This window comes from Entelurus aequoreus, linkage group LG17 (genome assembly GCF_033978785.1).
Source record: "Entelurus aequoreus isolate RoL-2023_Sb linkage group LG17, RoL_Eaeq_v1.1, whole genome shotgun sequence".
NCBI lineage: Eukaryota > Metazoa > Chordata > Actinopteri > Syngnathiformes > Syngnathidae > Entelurus > Entelurus aequoreus.
The window spans coordinates 37,478,972-37,500,104 of NC_084747.1; the positions used below are offsets into that span (position 1 = coordinate 37,478,972).

A 21,133-nucleotide genomic window follows, 5' to 3' on the forward strand; every position below is an offset into this window, starting at 1 on the left:
GCTTCTTCAGATGTTCCATTTAGCCGAATCATGATTTTGCAGTTCCGTGTCCATGTTGCTTGTATCTTGTTTTCTTTTCTGAGGATGTGTGCTTGTCTTGCAATGTCGGCGTTCTTCTTTGTAAGATGTTCATTAATGTAAACCCCAGTTCCCTTCAGCTTCCTTTCCTGCCGTAGTAACTCCGTTTGATGTTTTCGATTAACAAACCGGATCACAATGGTTGGGTTGGTTCTGCTGTCCTTCCTGGGCGCCGAAATGCTGCCACTTTGAAGAGTCATGTTCTTACTTGTGAAGAAGTTAATTACTTGCCGTTCAAGTGTCTCAAGTTCGTCTGCTGGGGCTTCGGTGTCCTTTATCAGCCCCTGCCGCGAGCCCCGGCCCCGGCCATTCCTTCATATGTTCGATGTTTGGTTTCCAGTCCGCTAATAATCAAATCGTCCATTCTGGTGTACTGTTCAAATTCGTCAATTCTTGTTTCTAGGTCGACAATTTTCTTGTCTTTCTCCTTGATGTTTTTCAGCATTTTGGTTTCGGTCAACAACTCCATGAGTGTGTCTTGCTGTTTGGCCACAGTCTTTACATCCTCCGACAAAGAGTTAAGAGATTTTCTGATCTCCTCCACGTCTTCCTCGAGTTTCTTGTGTTTCGCACTCATTTTCTTGATTCACTTGGTTTTCTTCTTAGTTTCAGTTCGGTTTCTTTACTTTTACTCAGTTTTTCTCAGAGTAGCTAGCTAAAACTCACAAACTAAATTGCCGAGACGCGTGCATCCGCCGAGACACGTCACGGCACTTCCGCCTTCCCACAATCCAGCTGCGCCTCCGCCTTCCCACACACATATCACACACAATTAAACACAATTGTATCTGTGTTGTAGGCTAAGTATGAGTTGCAATGTGTGCGCCCATCAGTTAGAAAAGTTTGCATCTCTTGCAATAATCCTAATGGATGGGTTGTGGCGTACCCACTATGGAGGGATATTACTTTCCACCTTTAAACACCAGATAAAAAATAAATAGGAAAAAATAAAAAACTCAGTTGACGGTCTTGCCAACGTGACAGTCAGTGATGGCTTACGTGGCTTTGCTGTGGTGCTGGAACAATGCTGTTGTGTCAAACCATCAGATGTGACATACAAGACGGGGTCAGCAAATTGCATCAGGGTTCTCGTCTTCAGGATGTTGAGGAAATGTTGATTTCATCACGTTTGTGACTAATAGGACACTCTTGGATGTTCAGGAGCATCAGTGCTCAGTTGAACTTAATCCTCCTAACTCAATCACTAATGCCCATAAAGCAATTAATACACTGATTTCCACTCTTGTCTCAAATCAAGATTTTATTATTATAGATAGGCCGGAATATTTTAACACAAGCCCAAGCTTGCAGGAATCCTTGGACCCAAAATCCAAATACATTTTACATGACGTGTTCTCTCCATCTTGAATATTGTTAAATGAAATGTTCATGTATGAAGAGTGACCACCTGATTATGCAGATCTCGAGTTTGATAATGGCAATAGGTATTGTTAGAATATTGTGGCACATATACGTTTAAATACACTCTATACAGTTTTAAACTCAAAATGAATTCAGCTGGCAACAGGCTGTCTGTCTGTACAGACCTCCTGACCTGTCAAGCTGAACTTTTGGCAATGATTCTTCCTGTTGTTTTGAAATTATCCTGAAACTGTTATGGCTATTCCTAATCACTGCACAGTACAGTAAGAATGTTGACTCTGTCTTGTACAAAAAACTAATATTAATATAATAAATACACAACCTATAGTTTTAATTAGGTACACAATTTTCTCTTATCAACCAATGGCGACACTAAGGCGCTCCCTGATGGCCTTGTTGTGCCATAGCCACCTGGACTATTATTCCTTGGACTCGCCCCCACCTTTGTGCGGCCATGAGCGTGTTTGTCTGGCCCATACGGTCTTTGTTATGCTTGGACTATAAGAATAATAATAATTATTGTTTGAGGCTGATTCTGCTCGGTTGTAGCTAGCAACTGGCTGATTGAGACCAATGCTCTTGTTTTAATTTGTGACCTTTGCTGAATACATTTTGTTCAATCTTTCAAGCAAGTCCTGGCCTATGACTGTCCAATTGGAAAAACTCGGGTAATATCTAACAGTTATTGTAAAGTTAAGGAACTTCATATACTATAGTCACTAGTATACTTCAATCATTCAACATGCCTAGCAATCCTACCCCTTCTTCATGTATCAGTAACTATTGACCGTTTCGTTGTTGTGTTTAACATGTTTATATATTACATTTATATTAGATTTCGTAATACGAAAGAAAAAGAATAAATAATTTGTAATAGCATATAGGGACAAGCGGTAGAAAATGGATGGATGGATATATATTTGTTAAATAATAATGATCTCCGACTGGTGTGCTCGCTGGCAAATTTATTTATATACAAACCCAGTTTCCATATGAGTTGGGAAATTGTGTTAGATGTAAATATAAACGCAGGGTTTCCCACACATTCATTTATTTGTGGCGGCCCACCACGAAAGAATTGCGTCCGCCACAAATAAAAAGAAAACAAAATTAAAAAAAGTTTTCATTTTTTTATTTTTTTATTTTTTAATGTCCTCTACAGCTTCTCAGGCAAATCATATAGTTGATGTAGATGCCCATATCAGCTGTTCAGATTTACTTTACAAAAGAGAAGTGTAGGATACTTCTCTTGTTGCCTTATTTGTATTTGACTTTATTAAATGTATTTATATTAGAAACACATGTGTATATAACAAAGGGTGCAAAGTCTGCAGGCAGTAGGAAACACATGGTTAAGTGTAGGGAGTAAAATTGATGGCAGTCTAAAGTTCAAGATTTTTGGAGCTCTCTGTTCAGTGGATCAGATGTTTGATGAAGCTCTGTGTCTATCTACCACCACTACTGTTTTCTGTTTATTTGTTACTGACTGTGGCAGGACACCTCTGCCTCTGTTTCACTTTATGTTGCTGGTAAATAATATGGTTGTAGTAGTAGGCTAAAGTTAAATTTAGAATGCACTAATTAAAGGGGCAGAGCTTTGAGACATTTTCGCTTTTATATTTTATAAGATATATTTTTGGTAAGAACCACAATTAATAAATATATTTCAGTGAATAACTTATTGTTCAAATCTGTATATAAATATGTACATAAAGTGTTGTAATTATATTGTAAAATGGATGGATGGATGGACGTTTAAAACTAAACTGTTATTATTAATTAGTAAGTATACATTTTTGGAGCCTTTTTAGAGAAAATCAAATCATTGTAGTAAATTATGCAAATTACTCGATGATGTCATGGTGACCACGCCCATAGCCACGCCCCCACCGCCACAGGTATCTTGGCAGTTTATGGGAAACACTGTAAACGGAATACAATGATTTGCACATCCTTTTCAACCCATATTCAATTGAATGCACTACAAAGACAAGATATTTGATGTTCAAACTCATTAACTTTATTTTTTTTTTTGCAAATAATAATTTCATGGCGGCAACACGTGCCAAAGTAGTTGGGAAAGGGCATGTTCACCACTGTGTTACATGGCCTTTCCTTTTAACAACACTCAGTAAAAGTTTGGGAACTGAGGAGACACATTTTTTAAGCTTCTCAGGTGGGATTCTTTCCCATTCTTGCTTGATGTACAGCTTAAGTTGTTCAACAGTCCGGGGGTCTCCGTTGTGGTATTTTAGGCTTCATAATGCGCCACACATTTTCAACGGGAGACAGGTTTGGACTACAGGCAGGCCAGTCTAGTACCCGCACTCTTTTACTATGAAGCCACGTTGATGCAACACGTGGCTTGGCATTGTCTTGCTGAAATAAGCAGGGGTGTCCATGGTAACGTTGCTTGGATGGCAACATATGTTGCTCCAAAACCTGTATGTACCTTTCAGCATTAATGGCGCCTTCACAGATGTGTAAGTTACCCATGTCTTGGGCACTAATACACCCCCATACCATCACAGATGCTGGCTTTTCAACTTTGCGCCTATAACAATCCGGATGGTTCTTTTCCTCTTTGGTCCGGAGGACACGACGTCCACAGTTTCCAAAACCAATTTGAAATGTGGACTCGTCAAACCACAGAACACTTTTCCACTTTATATCAGTCCATCTTAGATGAGCTCAGGCCCAGCAAAGCCGACGGCGTTTCTGGGTGTTGTTGATAAACGGTTTTTGCCTTGCATAGGAGAGTTTTAACTTGCACTTACAGATGTAGCGACCAACTGTAGTTACTGACGTGGGTTTCTGAAGTGTTCCTGAGCCCATGTGGTGATATCCTTTACACACTGATGTCGCTTGTTGATACAGTACAGCCTGAGGGATCGAAGGTCACGGGCTTAGCTGCTTACGTGCAGTGATTTCTCCAGATTCTCTGAACCCTTTGATGATATTGGTGAAATCCCTAAATTCCTTGCAATAGCTGGATGAGAAAGGTTTTTCTTAAACTGTTCAACAATTTGCTCACGCATTTGTTGACAAAGTGGTTTAACAAAAGCTCACTTTTATTTTATAAGAAACAATAAAATAAATAAATAAATATTGACTGTTGTTACCCCCCTAAAAAAATAAGATAAATAAATATTGACTGTTATTACCCAAAGTATATTAAGTGGGATTTCTCAGAAAAACAAATATATACAGTAACACAAAAACAACTTGTCTCTGTGATCACTATAGGTGTATAAATAATAATAGAGTGTTAAATAAAATCAGTCCCTTGGGCACGAAACTGAAAATAATACAGCTCTCCAAAAAGTGCACTTCTGCTGCTATTGGAACATCCTTATGGGGTACATCAGTGTGGCCTCCTCCAGGAATGAATGCACGTCCTTGTCCTGGAGGGAAAATAAGGGGCAGACACAGCATAGAATTAGGGGGGAAATTAGCTGAATGTGAAGACTAGGGCAGGGGTGCAAATTAACACTCGCCAGTCGCCATTTGCGAGCTATTTTTAGCTTTGGCGAGTAAAATATTTGCCTAACTTGCCACGCTGGCGAGTTGAAAAAGTGAGGTTCACAACAGCAATAATGCAGCGCTTACCGGTACCTAAAGCAACACGGAGATCATTATTTTACCAAGCACATATTTGTTGTGATGTCACGTTCGACGTTCCGTAGACTAGTTGCTAAGAGACGGCAGTTAGCTAGCCTAGTAGTTAGCTTAGAGCGCGCACTACAGGGATATCTCTCAGGCGACAGTCACAGAGTGTACCGGTAACGTTACTCGAGTCTTAATAGCTAACAATCATTCTTCCTAGCCTTAAGCCTATAAATCTTATCGTTATGTGGCGCTTCCTGAAACCCATAGCTAAAAAGGCACGGACGGAGGAGGAGGAGGAGGAGGAGGAGGAGGAGGAGGGGGGTCGCGATGCGAATGCTGCGAAACCCAAACCGACCAGCGCTGGAACTGGGGGGAGAAAGTTTCAGACGAAGTGGCTATACGACGATGCAGGGAAAAAACGCGACTGGCTGACTGTCAAGAACAACATCATGTTTTGCACTGTGTGCACAACTTTTGGAAAGGACAAAAAAAGTCAGGCGAGTCACTTTGTTGTGGGCTGCTCCTCGATGAAAGTTGAAAGTATAATATCACATGAAGGCACTCGCAACCACGACAAAAATATGAAAATAAAGCAAGCCAAGTCTGCCCCACTCCATGAAGCGCCCTCGGTGCAAGTTCTCACTAAACTCTCGGACGTAAACACCCAGAAGATGAAGCTTCTTTTCCGAAATGCGCACGCCATCGCCAAGAAAGGTCGACCCATCACCGACTACGTCTGGCAATGCAGGTAATTGTTAGCTGTGTCCTGTGTTTATATTTACATTACAAATGCCATGGATGTAAAGTGACAGTTTAATGATTGTGGTTACACATCGACAGTGACAGTGTTGATATATAGTTTGATGTCTGGATGTAATGTTACAGTGGCAGGATTGGATAGTTTAATGATAGTGGTAGCAGTGTGCTGCTGATATATTTTCATGCCATGTCTGGGGATTTAAAATTGGTAAATAGCTAATCATATATTGCTTTTGTTATTCCTGCAACGTGGCTGACATTTATGCATTATGCACTAGAAAGTATAGCTGTTTGAGTTCAATTGTTTGAATGTTTTTATACTCTCTTTCTTTTAAGCTTGGATGAGAAAAAGGGGCTGTCCGTGGGCAAAACCTACAGGAACCGCGAGACACACACACACACGGGGAGGGGCGGTGAAGTTCTGAGACGTTAATTTTTTCTATATATGTTAATCTGATGTTCTTTCATTAATGTTCTTTCATTATTTATATCCAGACAATGTTGGCAACAGATTTAATATTTTTTTCCTATATTTTTTGTAGCAAGCAGTTCACGGTCAATCAGACTTGCATATTACTTTTATTTTATTGAATGCAGATATTTTTTAATGTTTAAATGTAAAAAAATTAATGTAAATATCCAGACAATGTTGAAAAATATTTAACTATTTCTTTATTCTTTGTAGCAATCAATGCACTGTAAAACTTGTATATTACTTAAATTTTATTGAATACAGATCTTTTAAAATCTTATCTGCACTGCATCATGCGTCCTGCTTCTAGTTTCATAGGATAGTAAAAAAAAGAATCTATATACTCTATATACTATACTGTGGCCCCTGGTTGGTTGTAGAATTGGTTTTAATGTGACGTGAACACTTCTACATGGCGGAATACAATGGTAAAGGAAATAGTTTGTTTTGGCATTTGGCGAGTAAAAAATATGGTTGGCGAGTATGTTTTTTCACCTACTAGCCACTTGGCGAGTTGGTCAAAAAGTTAGTTTGCACCCCTGGACTAGGGTGTCTGTTATTAAGTCTTTAGCATTAGTATGTGGAATTAAATGATGGAATGGATTAAGTAATGCAGTGTTTTTCAACCTTTTTTGAGCCAAGGCACATTTTTTGCGTTGAAAAAATCCGGAGGCACACCACCAGCAGAAATCATTAAAAAACGAAACTCAGTTGACAGTAAAAAGTCGTTGTCGCAATTGTTGGATATGACATTAAACCATAACCAACCATGCATCACTATAGCTCTTGTCTCAAAGTAGGTGTACTGTCACGACCTGTCACATCACACCCTGACTTATTTAGAGTTTTTTGCTGTTTTCCTGTGTGTAGTGTTTTAGTTCTTGTCTTGCGCTCCTATTTTGGTGGCTTTGTCTCTTTTTTTGGAGTATTTTCCTGTAGCAGTTTCATGTCTTCCTTTGAGTGATATTTCCCACATCTACTTTGTTTTAGCAATCAAGAATATTTCAGTTGTTTTTATCCTTCTTTGTGGGGACATTGTTGATTGTCATGTCATGTTCGGACGTACATTGTGGACGCCGTCTTTGTTCCACAGTAAGTCTTTGCTGTCGTCCAGCATTATGTTTTTGTTTACTTTGTAGCCAGTTCAGTTTTAGTTTCATTCTGCATAGCCTTCCTTAAGCTTCAATGCCTTTTCTTAGGGGCACTCACCTTTCGTTTATTTTTGGTTTAAGCATTAGACACTTAAACCTGCACGCTGCCTCCCGTTGTTTCCGACATCTACAAAGCAATTAGCTACCGTGCATACCGTGCATTATGTGCATACTTATGCACATAATCACGTTTCATCAAACATATATTAACGTTGTTGCTCTAGGGGAAACTGGGTAACACATGGCACACTGACAAAGCTTAACCTATTGTTACTATAACAATCTACAAGGTTAATATAGGTTGCTTCTCTTTCTTCCCCTCCATTTTTCTGCATTCTTTTGTATGTCTAGCTATCAGCCCTTTGAGACTTTTGTGATTTAGGGCTATATAAATAAACGATTGATTGATTGATTGATTGATCATTACGTATATGTATTGTTGCATTTTAACAACTGTATTGTTGATAATAGAGGTAAATTATTGGTATTGTTCATTATCAATAGCGCTATTTCTATTGGTATTTGTATTGCTCCATTTGTAGTGTAATAATGCTCAATGTCATTTCTGTATTATTATTTATTTCGCTAATTGCTTCTTTGCTATCACTTTTACCATCATGTTTGTACATATCGTATTTGCTGATGTTGCTCTGTTGTTGTTGTTGTTATTGTTGTGTTTGCTGTTGTTGTTTTTGTCTCTGTCTAACCCCCCTCTTGTTCCCACAATTCCCCCCTCTGTCTTCCTTTTTTTCTCTTTCTATCCCCTCCTGCGCCGGCCCGGCTGCATCAAATGATAATATACATACATTTATTAAAGTCAAATACAAATAAGGCAACAAGAGAAGTATCCTACACTTCTCTTTTGTAAAGTAAATCTGAAAAGCCGATATGGGCATCTACATCAACTGTATGATTTGCCTGAGAAGCTGGACAGGACAAAAAAAAAGAAAAAAAAGAAAAAGGGATTTGAGTCCATGGAATCGGTTCTTTTCTTATTGAATGTTCTTTTCCTATCGAACAACCGGGAGAACCGGTTTCGAACATTATCCCTATGTATATGTGTATATATATGTATGTATAAGTATATATATATGTACGTACCGAACCGAAATTTTTGTGTACCGTTACACCCCTAATGTGTGTGTGTGTGTGTGTGTGTGTGTGTGTGTGTGTGTATATATGTGTGTGTGTGTGTGTGTGTGTGTGTGTGTGTGTGTGTATATGTGTGTATATATGTGTGTGTGTGTATGTATATATATGTATGTATGTGTATATATATATGTACGTATGTGTATGTATTAGGGGTATAACGGTACACAAACATTTCAGTTCAGTGCGTACCTCGGTTCAGAGGTCATGGTTCGGTTAATTTATATTAATAATTAAAATATACATTTTTTGCCAATTTATTTACCAAATGTGTAAACAATGGCTTTATCCTTTTAACAGTGGGAACACTATAGTTATTCTGCCCACGTTAATCAACATTAAACTGCCTCAAGTTGTTGCTCAGATTAAATAAAATGACAAAACTTTTCTTCTACATATAAAAAGTGCAACATTAAACAGTTTCAAGTCAACTCATCATGCTTAATTTATTACAGCATTTGGGAAGCCTGTAGTTGATTTTTATTATGTAAATGTTAAATTTGTATCAACATTTGATAGCAGGGACCCTGCCATTCAAAACTAGGCTGCTGCATTACTAATGATTAATGTAACTATAGCTGAAAAAATAGTACAATAGCAATAGGAGAGACTACACACACACGCACACACGCCCACACACTCCGCAAAATGAGCTAACGTTACGCTAAAAGCTAATTAGCCTTCACCTCAAGCCAGGACTGCGAGTGAGCTGAGCTGCAGTTTAAGTTGCTAGAACGTCAACGGGCTCATAGTGATGTTACTAGTAGTTGACTGGGAGGTGTTTATTTTAATTTGGGGAGAGTACGCTGATGCTCACCTGCTAAACACCTATCTGCTCGACGCTGAAGCACTGACTACATGCGCTTTGAATACGCACTGCTGATTGGCTGTTACCGCTTTGAATATGCACTGCTGATTGGCTGTTACCGCTTTTTGTGTGGGTGGGACAATGCTGGGTGCTGAGACAGAGGCAGAAGAAGCAAAGCAGCTTGTTAAGACTTTAGCTTAGAAACTCGTTCGGTACACCCCCGTACCAAACCGAAACCCCCGTACCCCATATCTCGATATTAAAAGGCCATATCGCGATACACGATATATATCTCGATATTTTGCCTTAGCCTTGAATGAACACTTGATACATATAATCACAGCAGTATGATGATTCTATGTGTCTACATTAAGACATTCTTGTTCATACTGCATTAATATATGCTCATTTTAAACTTTCATGCAGAGAGGGAAATCACAACTATGTCAATTTAGCAAAACTTATTTATTAAACAGTTATCAAGCAGTGGCACAAATGTTCATGTCATTTCCAAAACAGAAAGTGCAAGATTGTCAGAGACATTTTAAAACAAGCTATAAGTGCACTTTTGTGCATGATGACACACAAGATATTTCAATAAGTGTCACATAAAAATGAGCTGCATATCAAATAGTATATGTCCTATGGTGTTGATGTGGAAATCGTTGCTTCGGCATTTAGTTGGTGTGGCACCGAACGGACATGTTGACATGATGTAAAGACATATTCCCGCTTGAAGCCAAACCACCGTCAGACGATGGACCCCGTGCTGTTTTTCTTGGGAATTAATTATTCCTCCATTTGTTACCAGATTCGCACCTTCTTTCTCTCGTATTACCACTCAAACCACACGTTAGCTGTTAGCATCACAGCTAACATTACCATGTCGCTACCTGTCTGCTCGGCAGGAGCGTGTGACGTTGCTCACGTCACAGTATGTGACGTATGTAAGAAGGTGCGCTTGTTTTAAAGTCTCTGTAATCGATTAATCTGTCGATTATTACTTCGATTAATCGATTAATAATCGGATAAACGAGACAAACTACATTTCTATCCTTTCCAGTATTTTATTGAAAAAAAACAGCATACTGGCACCATGTTCTGGACATTGGGGGGTGCAGCATACAGCAATAATAACACAGAAATGTAACTCATCAGAACTGAATCAGATATTGTACACGTTTCTGTTGTGGATAATAAAGGATTCATTTCAGGCTGCCTCTGAATAATAGCATGAAATATTCCAGCGCCTTCATAGCGTTTAGTTATACTAAAGCGTCATCCATCCATCCATCCATTTTCTACCGCTTATTCCCTTCGGGGTCGCGGGGGGCGCTGGAGCCTATCTCAGCTACAATCGGGCGGAAGGCCGGGTACACCCTGGACAAGTCGCCACCTCATCGCAGGGCCAACACAGATAGACAGACAACATTCACACACTAGGGCCAATTTAGTGTTGCCAATCAACCTATCCCCAGGTGCATGTCTCTAAATATATTTATATAGCTTTATCGGCCCGGCTACATTGATCCATTATGAAACCAACCTGAGATATTTCTGTCCGTTACGTTTATTTCGAAATTGGTAACCGTGCGTTTTCTCTCTCAAGACGGAGTCAAATGTGCCGGAGACACATTATCAGCCCCGCGTTGCAACAAAGGCATAACTTTAAAGTTACTCACAAAAAAGCTGAACTCATTAATGCCTGTTGCCTCTCTGGACTTAAAAAGTTACGTACTGTGAGTTCTTCCCTTCATCCATGGCTCCAACATCTTTCTTCTTCAGGTGCTCCAGAAGCAATGTTGTACTTCCGTGCCATTTTGCAGGAAACGGTCTTCTTTGAAGTCTTTAAAGTGAGGTGTTCCCACACTTTTGACGACTTAGGTCGTACACTTTTCTCCATTGAAGCAATAACCTCAAGATGTTTCTCCGCTAAACTATCGGTAGTGTTTTCCTGCGCCATTTTTCGAATTTTTCCAGCAAAGGAGACGCCGTCGTCACGTGAGCTGCACATGACACATCATTGGCTAGCTTACGCCACCTCATGAGACGTAGCCTCAGCGCCGCCCTGGCGCTGTTTTGTACTGTTTTTGTACTTATTTTGATTATTGTTTCTCAGCTGTTTGTAAATGTTGCAGTTTATAAATAAAGGTTTATAAAACAAAAAACAACAACAACAAAAAAATAACAAAAAAAAACAAAAAAAGCCTCCGCGCATGCGCATAGCATAGTTCCAACGAATCGATGACTAAATTAATCGCCAACTATTTTGGTAATCGATTTTAATCGATTTAATCGATTAGTTGTTGCAGCCCTAATATATATATATTTTATTTTATTTTTTCGTTGTGTTTGTTTGTTTCATTCATTTGTATTTAATCTGCTCATTCTCCAAAGCTTCTTCATCAGGTCCCGTCAAAGTTATGTCATCCGTGCATTTGTTTTTGTGATTCTCGTCACATGAATTTGGGATTGTTACCTAGTTCCAGCAGGTACATGAAAAGGGAAGGACCTGAAAAGGGAAGGTCCAACATGTGTGTGCATGTGCGAGGGTGTATCACTTGATGCGGTTTGTGGGTCACCTGCGACTGGAGGTTATAGCTGAGGTGGGATTTTTAGTGTGGAATGTTCTATTCAAGGAGGGTGGCGGGGGTGTTTCTTGTGTTGAGTCACTCACTCCACCCGAACTCCTTGGTTACCAAAGACCTGCTCTTACTGGAATTTAGCACTCTAGCTTCCTTTCTTTTCCGTGGTTCCATCTCAGTAGGATACTGTGCTGTATTTCGAGGCTAATCATACTCTTCTTGTCAACCAGTATCTTCACTGCCTCCCTCCCTCCTCCCACAAATAGTTCTGGCATTCCAATAGAGATGCAGCATATGGTTGTAATCCTCCCTCAGGTCTTGTCCTTGGCTTTTCAAGGAGCCTATCTCTTGTACATGTTGCACAATGACAGGCCTCAGTGCTATGATGGATATGATGGTTAAATCAGTGTTGTACAGTATACTAATGAAGAGGCTTTACATTTGTGGAATAATGAGCCTGTTTATTCAATGCTGATTCTGTTACTTAGTAGGGATGTAACCATATGAAAATTCCACATCTTGTTATTGTTACAAGGGATGTTACGATTAACTGTGTAATGATAAACCGTGGTGAAAAATCCCTATGATTAGAATTACCATTTTAAATTAAAATTATTACCGTGATTGATAACACTGATAGACTCTCAGACTGGGGACACTGCTCATTTACTGGAGAAGCAAGCTAGCGCTAGCTATCTCAAGTTCTATCATAATTACAAGATACATTAATCTCTTTCCCCATTAAAAATGACATTTCCCAATCTAAACTTATATAAACACAATACTGTCTGACTAGGATATTCAATTGTGTACATTAAACCTACAGGCTGTGCTCTCTTAGACAGAGCAATCGATCTATACTCAGGAATTTGACAACAGGAACTGAATTTCCGTGACGTCACATAAACCGGACGTGTTTCTGACGCACCCAACACATTATCAGTTATCATTAAAAGAATACTAACATTTTTAAAACGGAAGGAGATAAACATATTAAAGCACTGAAATAAACATGTTTAATAAGTACTTTTTGAGCACATTAAACAATAATGTGGCAATAATGCCCATGATAATTTTGGTAATCAATAAGTGTGAGAGGAAATTTTCATATAGTTACATCCCCAGTTGTTACCCAAATTATCACGAGTATCATTATCACAGTATTGTTGAATGTGCTCAAAAAGTACTTTACTTATACACACTGAAATCTTTCAACCAAGTTATAAATAAATGATAAATGGGTTGTACTTGTATAGCGCTTTTCTACCTTCAAGGTACTCAAAGCGCTTTGACAGTATTTCCACATTCACCCATTCACACACACATTCACACACTGATGGTGGGAGCTGCCATGCAAGGCGCTAACCAGCACCCATCAGGAGCAAGGGTGAAGTGTCTTGCCCAAGGACACAACGGACGTGACTAAAATGGTAGAAGGTGGGGATTGAACCCCAGGAACCAGCAACCCTCCGATTGCTGGCACGGCCACTCTGCCAACTTTGCCACGCCAAGAAATGAAATGAAATTTTTAAATTAATTTGTAAAGGTTTTTGAGTGAGTTTTTTAGGATCAAGGCAAACTACTGCGATTTATGTGACGTCATACAAGTTCACTTTCTGTTGTAGACACCCCTGTATGTGTCGACATCCCCAGTTGTTACCAAAATTATCACGAGTAACATTATTATGACAGTATTGTTGAATGTGCTCAAAAAGTACTTTACTTATACACACTGAAATCTTTCAACCAAGTTTAGTTTGTTTTTAAATAATGAAATGAATAGGCACACTGTTCTTTCTTAGCAGAATTTTAAGCAGGTTTATCTTTTTTTAAATTAATTTGTAAATCTTTTTGATTGAGTTTTTTAGGATGAAGGCAAACTACTGCGATTTATGTGACGTCACACAAGTTCACTTTCTGTTGTAGACACCCCTGTATGTGTCGTATTCTTCCGAGAATGGATCAATCACTGTTTCAAGAGAGCACAGCCTGCATGTTCAATGTGCAGAGATTAATAACTTAGTTGCTCAGACAGTAATGTGTTTTATACAAGTTTAGATTGAGGTATGTAGTTTCTTAATAGGGAAAGATGTCAATGTATCTTGTATCCATATTAGCATTCAAGCTATCAAGTGAGCCACTGCTAGCTGGTCTATCGGTTTATCAAAGTGCGGTTATCAATAATGGTTTTTAGATTTTAATTTATAACTGTATAATTAATCGTCTGGAGCTTTACCGCGGTTCACCATCATACCGTTTATCGTTACATCCTTTTTGCCCTTTTGAAGAGGATTAAAGTTCAGCTACAATTCTGGCGACTTCCTCAAAGTTCCCATATTATAGTATTTTTCTACAATTTTAAATCAATTACGGAGGTTTCACAATAGTGTATTGTGTATTGGCCTTAAATCATCTCAGAGCATTCAATCGATCGCAACTGGAATGGTTTGTTTTAGGAGACGTTTCGCCTCTCATCTGAATAGGCTTCATCAGTTTGTGCTCATAGACTTAGATTGGTCAGACTAGAACTGACCAATCGATTGCATGCCCTGAAATGACAATGACCTGGATGAATGAGAACATTCATGGACATGGTTTTATATCATTTCACAAAGTTTATCCTGTTAAACTTGAAGTACCGGTAGGTTAGATATGATTATTAAATATGTTTAAAATCAAGAGTAAGATTACTAATTTAGGGTTAACGTTAAAGTGGGCCCCAGGAACCTCTGTAGTGAAAAAGTTGGGCCCCGATGTCAAAAAGGTTCAGAACATCTGGTCTAAATCATATTTATTGGATATGCTTTTGTCTCAATTCAATGTAAGTTAAAGTGAATACCTTCTTGTGGTTCCTCAAAGTTGTAATGGTGCCATCTTTTTTGTATGATTTTAGGAAGCTAATCCAGCTTTGTACTCATCCATATAGACCAGGGGTCGGCAACCTTTACCACTCAAAGAGCCATTTTGACCCGTTTCACAAAATAAAGAAAACAATGGGAGCCACAAAAGTCTTTTGATATTTAAAATGAAATAACACTGCATACGTTTTTTTTTTGCTTTGTGCTATGTATAAACCAGGGGTCTCAGACACGCGGCCCGCACCTTAATATGAAAAGTTAATGTTAGTGCGGCCCCCAAGTTTTATCATAATGCCGCTTGACAGCGTCATACTTGCCAACCCTCCCAATTTTTCCGGGAGACTCCCGAATTTCAGAGCAGCTATTCTCTCGAATGTCTGCTGATTTTCACCCAAACAACAATAATAAGGGCGTGCTATGATGGCACTGCCTTTAGCGCCCTCTACAACCTGTACTAATAGCTTGCCAGCCCAGCCCCATGTTGTATGAGGCTTCTGTAGACACTCATGAGTGACTGCAAGGCATACTTGTTCAAACACCATACAGGTCACACTGAGGGTGCCCGTTTAAACAACTTTAACACTCTTACTAATATGCGCCACACTGTGAACCCACACCAAACAAGAATGACAAACACATTTCGGGAGAACATCCGCACCGTAACACAACATAAACACAACAGAACAAATACCCAGAATCCCTTGTATTCCTAACTCTTCCGGGCTACATTATACAACCCCGCTACCACCAAACCCCCTCCGCAGTGTTGGGGGGGGGGCGGGGTTTGGTGTGACCATGCCGGCACGCAGATAGCATGGTGTAAAAGCGGACGCGACGACATGTTGTAGCGACGTTAAAAGTAGTGATTCAAGGTAGTGCCATCACGGCACGCCCTCAATATTGTTGTCCGGGTGAAAATCGGAGAAAGTTTGCCCCGGGAGATTTCCGGGAGAGGCACTGAAATCCGGTAACCTCCCGGAAATATCTGGGGTGGTCGGCAAGTATGCAGCTGAGCCGCATCAGAGTGATCAAAGAGCCGCATGCGACTCCGGAGCCGCGGGTTGCCGACCCCTAATATAGACAAAACAGTCCTGTGTAAAATGCTGTGGACAAATAAACATGCAAATATTTATTTTATAGACATCAGAGCAGGGGAAGGGCATGCAATGAGTTGGAATAATAGACAATGCTCCGGGCAGCACTCTCTGCACAGCTGAGGCGGAGGAGGCTGTCCAACAGCAGAAACTCTGATCTCCACGTAGTATGTTCGCCAATCTGTGAAGTGACTGTTAAAAAAAAAGGCAAAACACAGTGTTCAAAGGCATCCAAAACTCTGTGCAAGCTCACGCCTAAATGCATCAACCTTATGATTTCTTATGTTTAACAGGGGTGTCCAACATTTATAAGTGAGAAAAGTGAAAAGACATCATAATTCCCCTTTAAGGAGTCGGACAGTAGGACACTAACATTAGCAACACCAACATAGATATGGGAAGTATATTGCTAGCATTACAGTCACATTGAAGGTAGAAAAGCGCTATGCAAGTATAACCCATAACCCATTTTAACAACAGCATCATGCTGAATTAGCCTATACGCTAAGAACATGTATTTGTAGAGCATCATGCTTTAAATTAAGATGCGTAGCAAAGCCTGCTTTATGCTCAAACCATTAGTCTCTGCTAGCCACTAGCTATCTAGCAACAGTTTTATGTAAAAGGGGGAGTGCTTGCCAACCTACCTATGAAAAAGTAGTTAACTAAATCATGAGAAAACAAATAATAATAATAAAAAACAAGTGCCATTAAAATGTTTATTTTTTACTAGTACTAATAAATACGTATTGGTAGTTAAGAAATGACTGTTATCTATAGCCGATGAGTTACAGGCCTCATACTACAGTAGTATTACTTTGATTACGGTTTGTTTTGACATTGTATAGTCTCTTATGAGTCATTATTTCATTAATAAACAGTCTGATTTGAGTATTTGTTGATCATTTACTCATTTTCCCTGTCTGCCTTGTCGCCAGCTACTAATGTTGGTAAGATTACTCTAAAGGTTAAAGGTTTTTTTGTATGCTAAAAAGATATTCAATCAACAAGCAAGCCAAAATATGTTAATACTGTGCCTGGTTATATTCTGAGTTAAAGTAAGGGGTTGATTGTGTAATGTGTATCTTTAAGCTGAAAAAGACACTTAAGTAAAATGTGTGTGCCTACATAGTCATTATCTTATTAGGACTTAGCACGATTATCAATCCAGGCACCAGAATAACAGAATGATGTTTTCCAACTCTAGCTGCAGAACCTGGGTGTCAACCCAGCCAACATTGGGTTCAGCTATCTGACCATGGAGTCAGACAAGTTTATCTGCATTAGAGAGAAAGTGGGCGAGCAGAACCAGGTGGTGATTGTGGACCTGTCCGACCCAACCAACCCCATCAGGAGACCTATCTCTGCTGACAGCGCCATCATGAACCCCACCAGCAAGGTCATTGCCTTGAAAGGTACGTGCCACATTTAATGTAGTCTGCTGCACTGCTGCCTAAAAATTGCGGCTTTAAACCAACAACAATATTTGTGTTTATCTATCCAGAATCATGATGTCTGTATGCTATTTATGTAGCTTTAGCCTGAACAGATTAATCTACTACAAATGCTGTGGGAAGGTCACAGTCATGTAGTGACTAGTGTTCTAATGTCATTAGTGTCAAAAATTAATCAAGATTGACGCTAAGTGCACTCAGTTCTACCACCTGAATGTATAAAATGATTGTTAGAAATTGATTTTGTGCCACACAGTGCTCACACACAAGCACTAATCAAAATTATTTTCATCTCCCCAAGGGGATAATAAGTTCTTGTTTACCCACTCCCCTTCATCTGTTTTAGGTCTTTATCGTGACTGACCTTTTTTTTTTGCTCTTTCTCTCCCTGGCTTTTTTTCCTTATTCAGACGGTGAGTTGCTTGCTATCTGTCTGCCTGCCTGGCGCTCTGTGATGATGACAGTAAACTTGCCTCTCACATAAAAGCTTGCAAAATACCTGTCTCAAGTTCAGTGTTACGTTGGCTTCCAATCAATCAAAAGGGAGACAACTGTTTAGGAAATACACACACACACACACACACACACACACACACACACACACACACACACACACACACACACACACACACACACACACACACACACTGGCTGCACATTGCCTCAACATAACTTGTTGACACTACCCTTTTACAAAAACTAACTTGTGTTAGCATGAACTGATGTGTGCTGCTAGAGTGAATGTGTGGCATCTAATCTTGGCAAACTTGGCAAACTGTCACTCCTCCAGCAATCACCTGAATCATGACCTCACTTGCATGGTAGGTAATTTTAGTTGAAATAGCATTTGTTGGATGCCACATTTATGCGTGGGGAATTTCTTTGTTTTTTTTTTATTGACATTTTTTTTTTAATTGGACACCACATTTAGATACCAAATATAGATTAAAGAGCTACAATGGTATATTACAGCACATTTAGACAGCACATAACAATAGTACTCATTTGAAATGCTCAAATCTTAGCTAATTGCAAAGATGTAGGAGTGTTTAGCCTCACTCGCTTTTCTTTCAGAACCATAATCCTAATGATTATGAACCGAGTTAGGTATTTGAATACATTATTACTCTATTCATCTATCTCCATGTTTTGAATCAAGGTTAGATATTTTAAACTGCCACATAATCTTCCTGTGAACAAGTAAAGGTATCACTTCATCAAAAGCTGATTGTTAAACATTGTTAAATATCACATTTTATTTTGCAGTTTAAATATATATGCTTGTGCTGCCTGCTTATTGACCTCATCTTTTTACTGCGCTGCCCCACAGCTGCTAAGACTCTGCAGATCTTTAACATAGAGATGAAGAGCAAGATGAAGGCTCACACAATGACTGAAGAGGTCATGTTCTGGAAGTGGATATCGGTAAATACCGTTGCCTTGGTGACGGACACGGCCGTCTATCATTGGAGCATGGAAGGGGATTCCCAACCAAGCAAAGTATTCGATCGGCACGCCAGTCTAACAGGATGTCAGATTATTAACTACAGAACTGACGAACAACAGAAGTGGCTGCTGTTGATAGGGATTTCTGCACAGGTAACTGTGTACTTGTTCATGACACAAAAATGTCCTGTATAACAAGTGGAATGTTTGTACAATCTGGGATTCCTTACCTATTTTCTGATAACACCCTTTCTCCTTTATTTAACTTAAAGGTGCTGTTTGCAACACTTACACAGATACCTGGAGGGCACCAACATTCCAACGTATTTTACACAGTATATCTCGCCCTTTTATGGCTTCTAGTACGTAATGATGTAAATAGGTACGTACCCCGTGACTGCGTGGGTTCCCTCCGGGTACTCCGGCTTCCTCCCACCTCCAAAGACATGCACCTGGGGATAGGTTGATTGGCAACACTAAATTGGCCCTAGTGTGTGAATGTGAATGTGAGTGTGAATGTTGTCTGTCTATCTGTGTTGGCCCTGTGATGAGGTGGCGACTTGTCCAGGGTGTACCCCGCCTTCCGCCCGATTGTAGCTGAGATAGGCTCCAGCGTCCCCCCGCGACCCCGAAGGGAATAAGCGGTAGAAAATGGATGGATGGATGGACATAACACATGCACGTGCATTAGCTTTGGGTGTTGTTAGCTATCAATAGCAATTTGGATAGTTAGTGTTAGCTGTCATTTGATGTATATTCTATCATAACAACAACGTGACTGCAAATTCTTTGTTGCTCCTTTTGGACGGCTTTTGTATGTGTGCATGCGCTTCCTGCGCGTATGTGTTGATGAGACCAGGTGAGTGACCGCCGTGAACGCTAATAATTTTATTCGGGCCGGTAAAAATTTATTACATAAACTTTGTAATTGTGAAAAATATAGGGCATTGTCAAATAAATTTGTTCTGTTAAACCATTAATGATAACATAAGCTAGCCGGTGGTGTTCTTGTTATATTTTTTGCTTTGTAAAATATTACTGTGAGGAAGTTGCAAACAGCACCTTTAAGCAGATATTAATTCAGTAAGTCTGACGGAATTGAAATACCAAATAAGCGACGGCATGGATGTCAAGCAGATACTATTTTATTTTTTCTCCCTGTTTGAAAGAGCAGGAAGAGGAGATTCAGCAATTTGCTATGCATTGTCTGATGCTTTTGTCTGCCTGTCCTTGTAGCAAAATCGTGTGGTTGGGGCAATGCAGCTGTATTCCGTGGAGAGAAAAGTGTCCCAGCCAATAGAAGGTCACACTGCTGCATTCGGAGAGTTTAAGGCAGAGGGGAACGGCAAACCGTCCACTCTCTTCTGCTTTGCTGTGCGCACACAAGCTGGAGGGAAGGTGAGGAGCTTTTGAACATTGCACAAGGATGTAATAAGTCTATAACAAACAATGGTTTTAACATCAAGAACACTATCACCATTATTTGGATGAAATCTTGTTTTCTTTCTTGTGGTTGTCTCCCTTTTGTGGTTGTATGATAATGTGTTGAAAATTCATCCAGCTGCACATTATTGAAGTTGGTCAGCCACCTGCAGGAAACCAGCCATTTGCTAAGAAAGCAGTGGATGTGTTTTTCCCCCCTGAGGCCCAGACAGATTTTCCTGTAGCTATGCAGGTATGTAGTCAAAGGCTTTTCCATTGCACAGTGCCACCTTGGGCAAGCTCTACTGTTGTTTATTCGAGCGGAGTCTGGGGGCAGCAGGAAAACAGACCGCTGCAACAAATTTGAGACCGTGAAGCAGGGGTCGCCAACCCGTCAATCACGATTGATTAGTCGATATTTTCGACTCTACTGTTATAATATTAGAAAAAAAATATTGTACTGATATGACATCAATGCCACCCCACCTGGAGGTGGCCAAACAGACCCGCCAAGGAGCACATATTTTAACTCCTGAACACGCTCGCACTCCTTGCCTGTCTTCGGCCTCACATCCCGCCCAGCTCAACACAGCGGCCCCATCCCCGAGCGTGGCCCCACAACTCGTCTAGTAAACACGCATTGCATGACAAGCATACCTAAAAAAAATCATCGAGCTGCAGTAATATATTAAAGACTGAAATATACTCTTTGAGATATATACATATATATATATACTGTATGTATGTATATATGTATGTATATATGTGTGTGTGTGTGTGTGTGTGTGTATATATATATATATATATATATATATATATATATATATATATATATATATTACCTATTTGGCGCAGTGGTAGATAT

At 39.7% G+C, this 21,133-nt stretch overlaps 2 protein-coding genes across 2 annotated transcripts in view; both read left to right on the forward strand.

Moving 5' to 3' along the window:
• The window catches only part of LOC133631803 (clathrin heavy chain 1-like), a 60,826-nt gene that overhangs the window by 26,065 nt on the left and 13,628 nt on the right, over positions 1-21,133 (forward strand). The window contains 5 exon segments of the mRNA XM_062023963.1: positions 17,154-17,361; positions 17,811-17,813; positions 18,731-18,999; positions 20,083-20,244; positions 20,408-20,521. Of these exon segments, the coding sequence (XP_061879947.1) occupies positions 17,154-17,361; positions 17,811-17,813; positions 18,731-18,999; positions 20,083-20,244; positions 20,408-20,521 (756 nt within the window).
• Positions 4,949-6,262, forward strand: LOC133632073 (uncharacterized). Its single transcript, XM_062024311.1, has 2 exons — positions 4,949-5,818; positions 6,166-6,262. Exons 1-2 carry the CDS (start codon positions 5,313-5,315, stop codon positions 6,260-6,262), a joined length of 603 nt encoding a protein of 200 aa, XP_061880295.1. The 5' UTR covers positions 4,949-5,312.

Coding starts and splice junctions, on each gene's coding strand:
- LOC133632073 (XM_062024311.1), top strand. CDS start 5,313: ATGTGGCGCTTCCTGAAACCCATAGCTAAAAAGGCACGGACGGAGGAG. Junction 5,819..6,165: donor GACTACGTCTGGCAATGCAG/GTAATTGTTAGC, acceptor CTTTCTTTTAAG/CTTGGATGAGAAAAAGGGGC.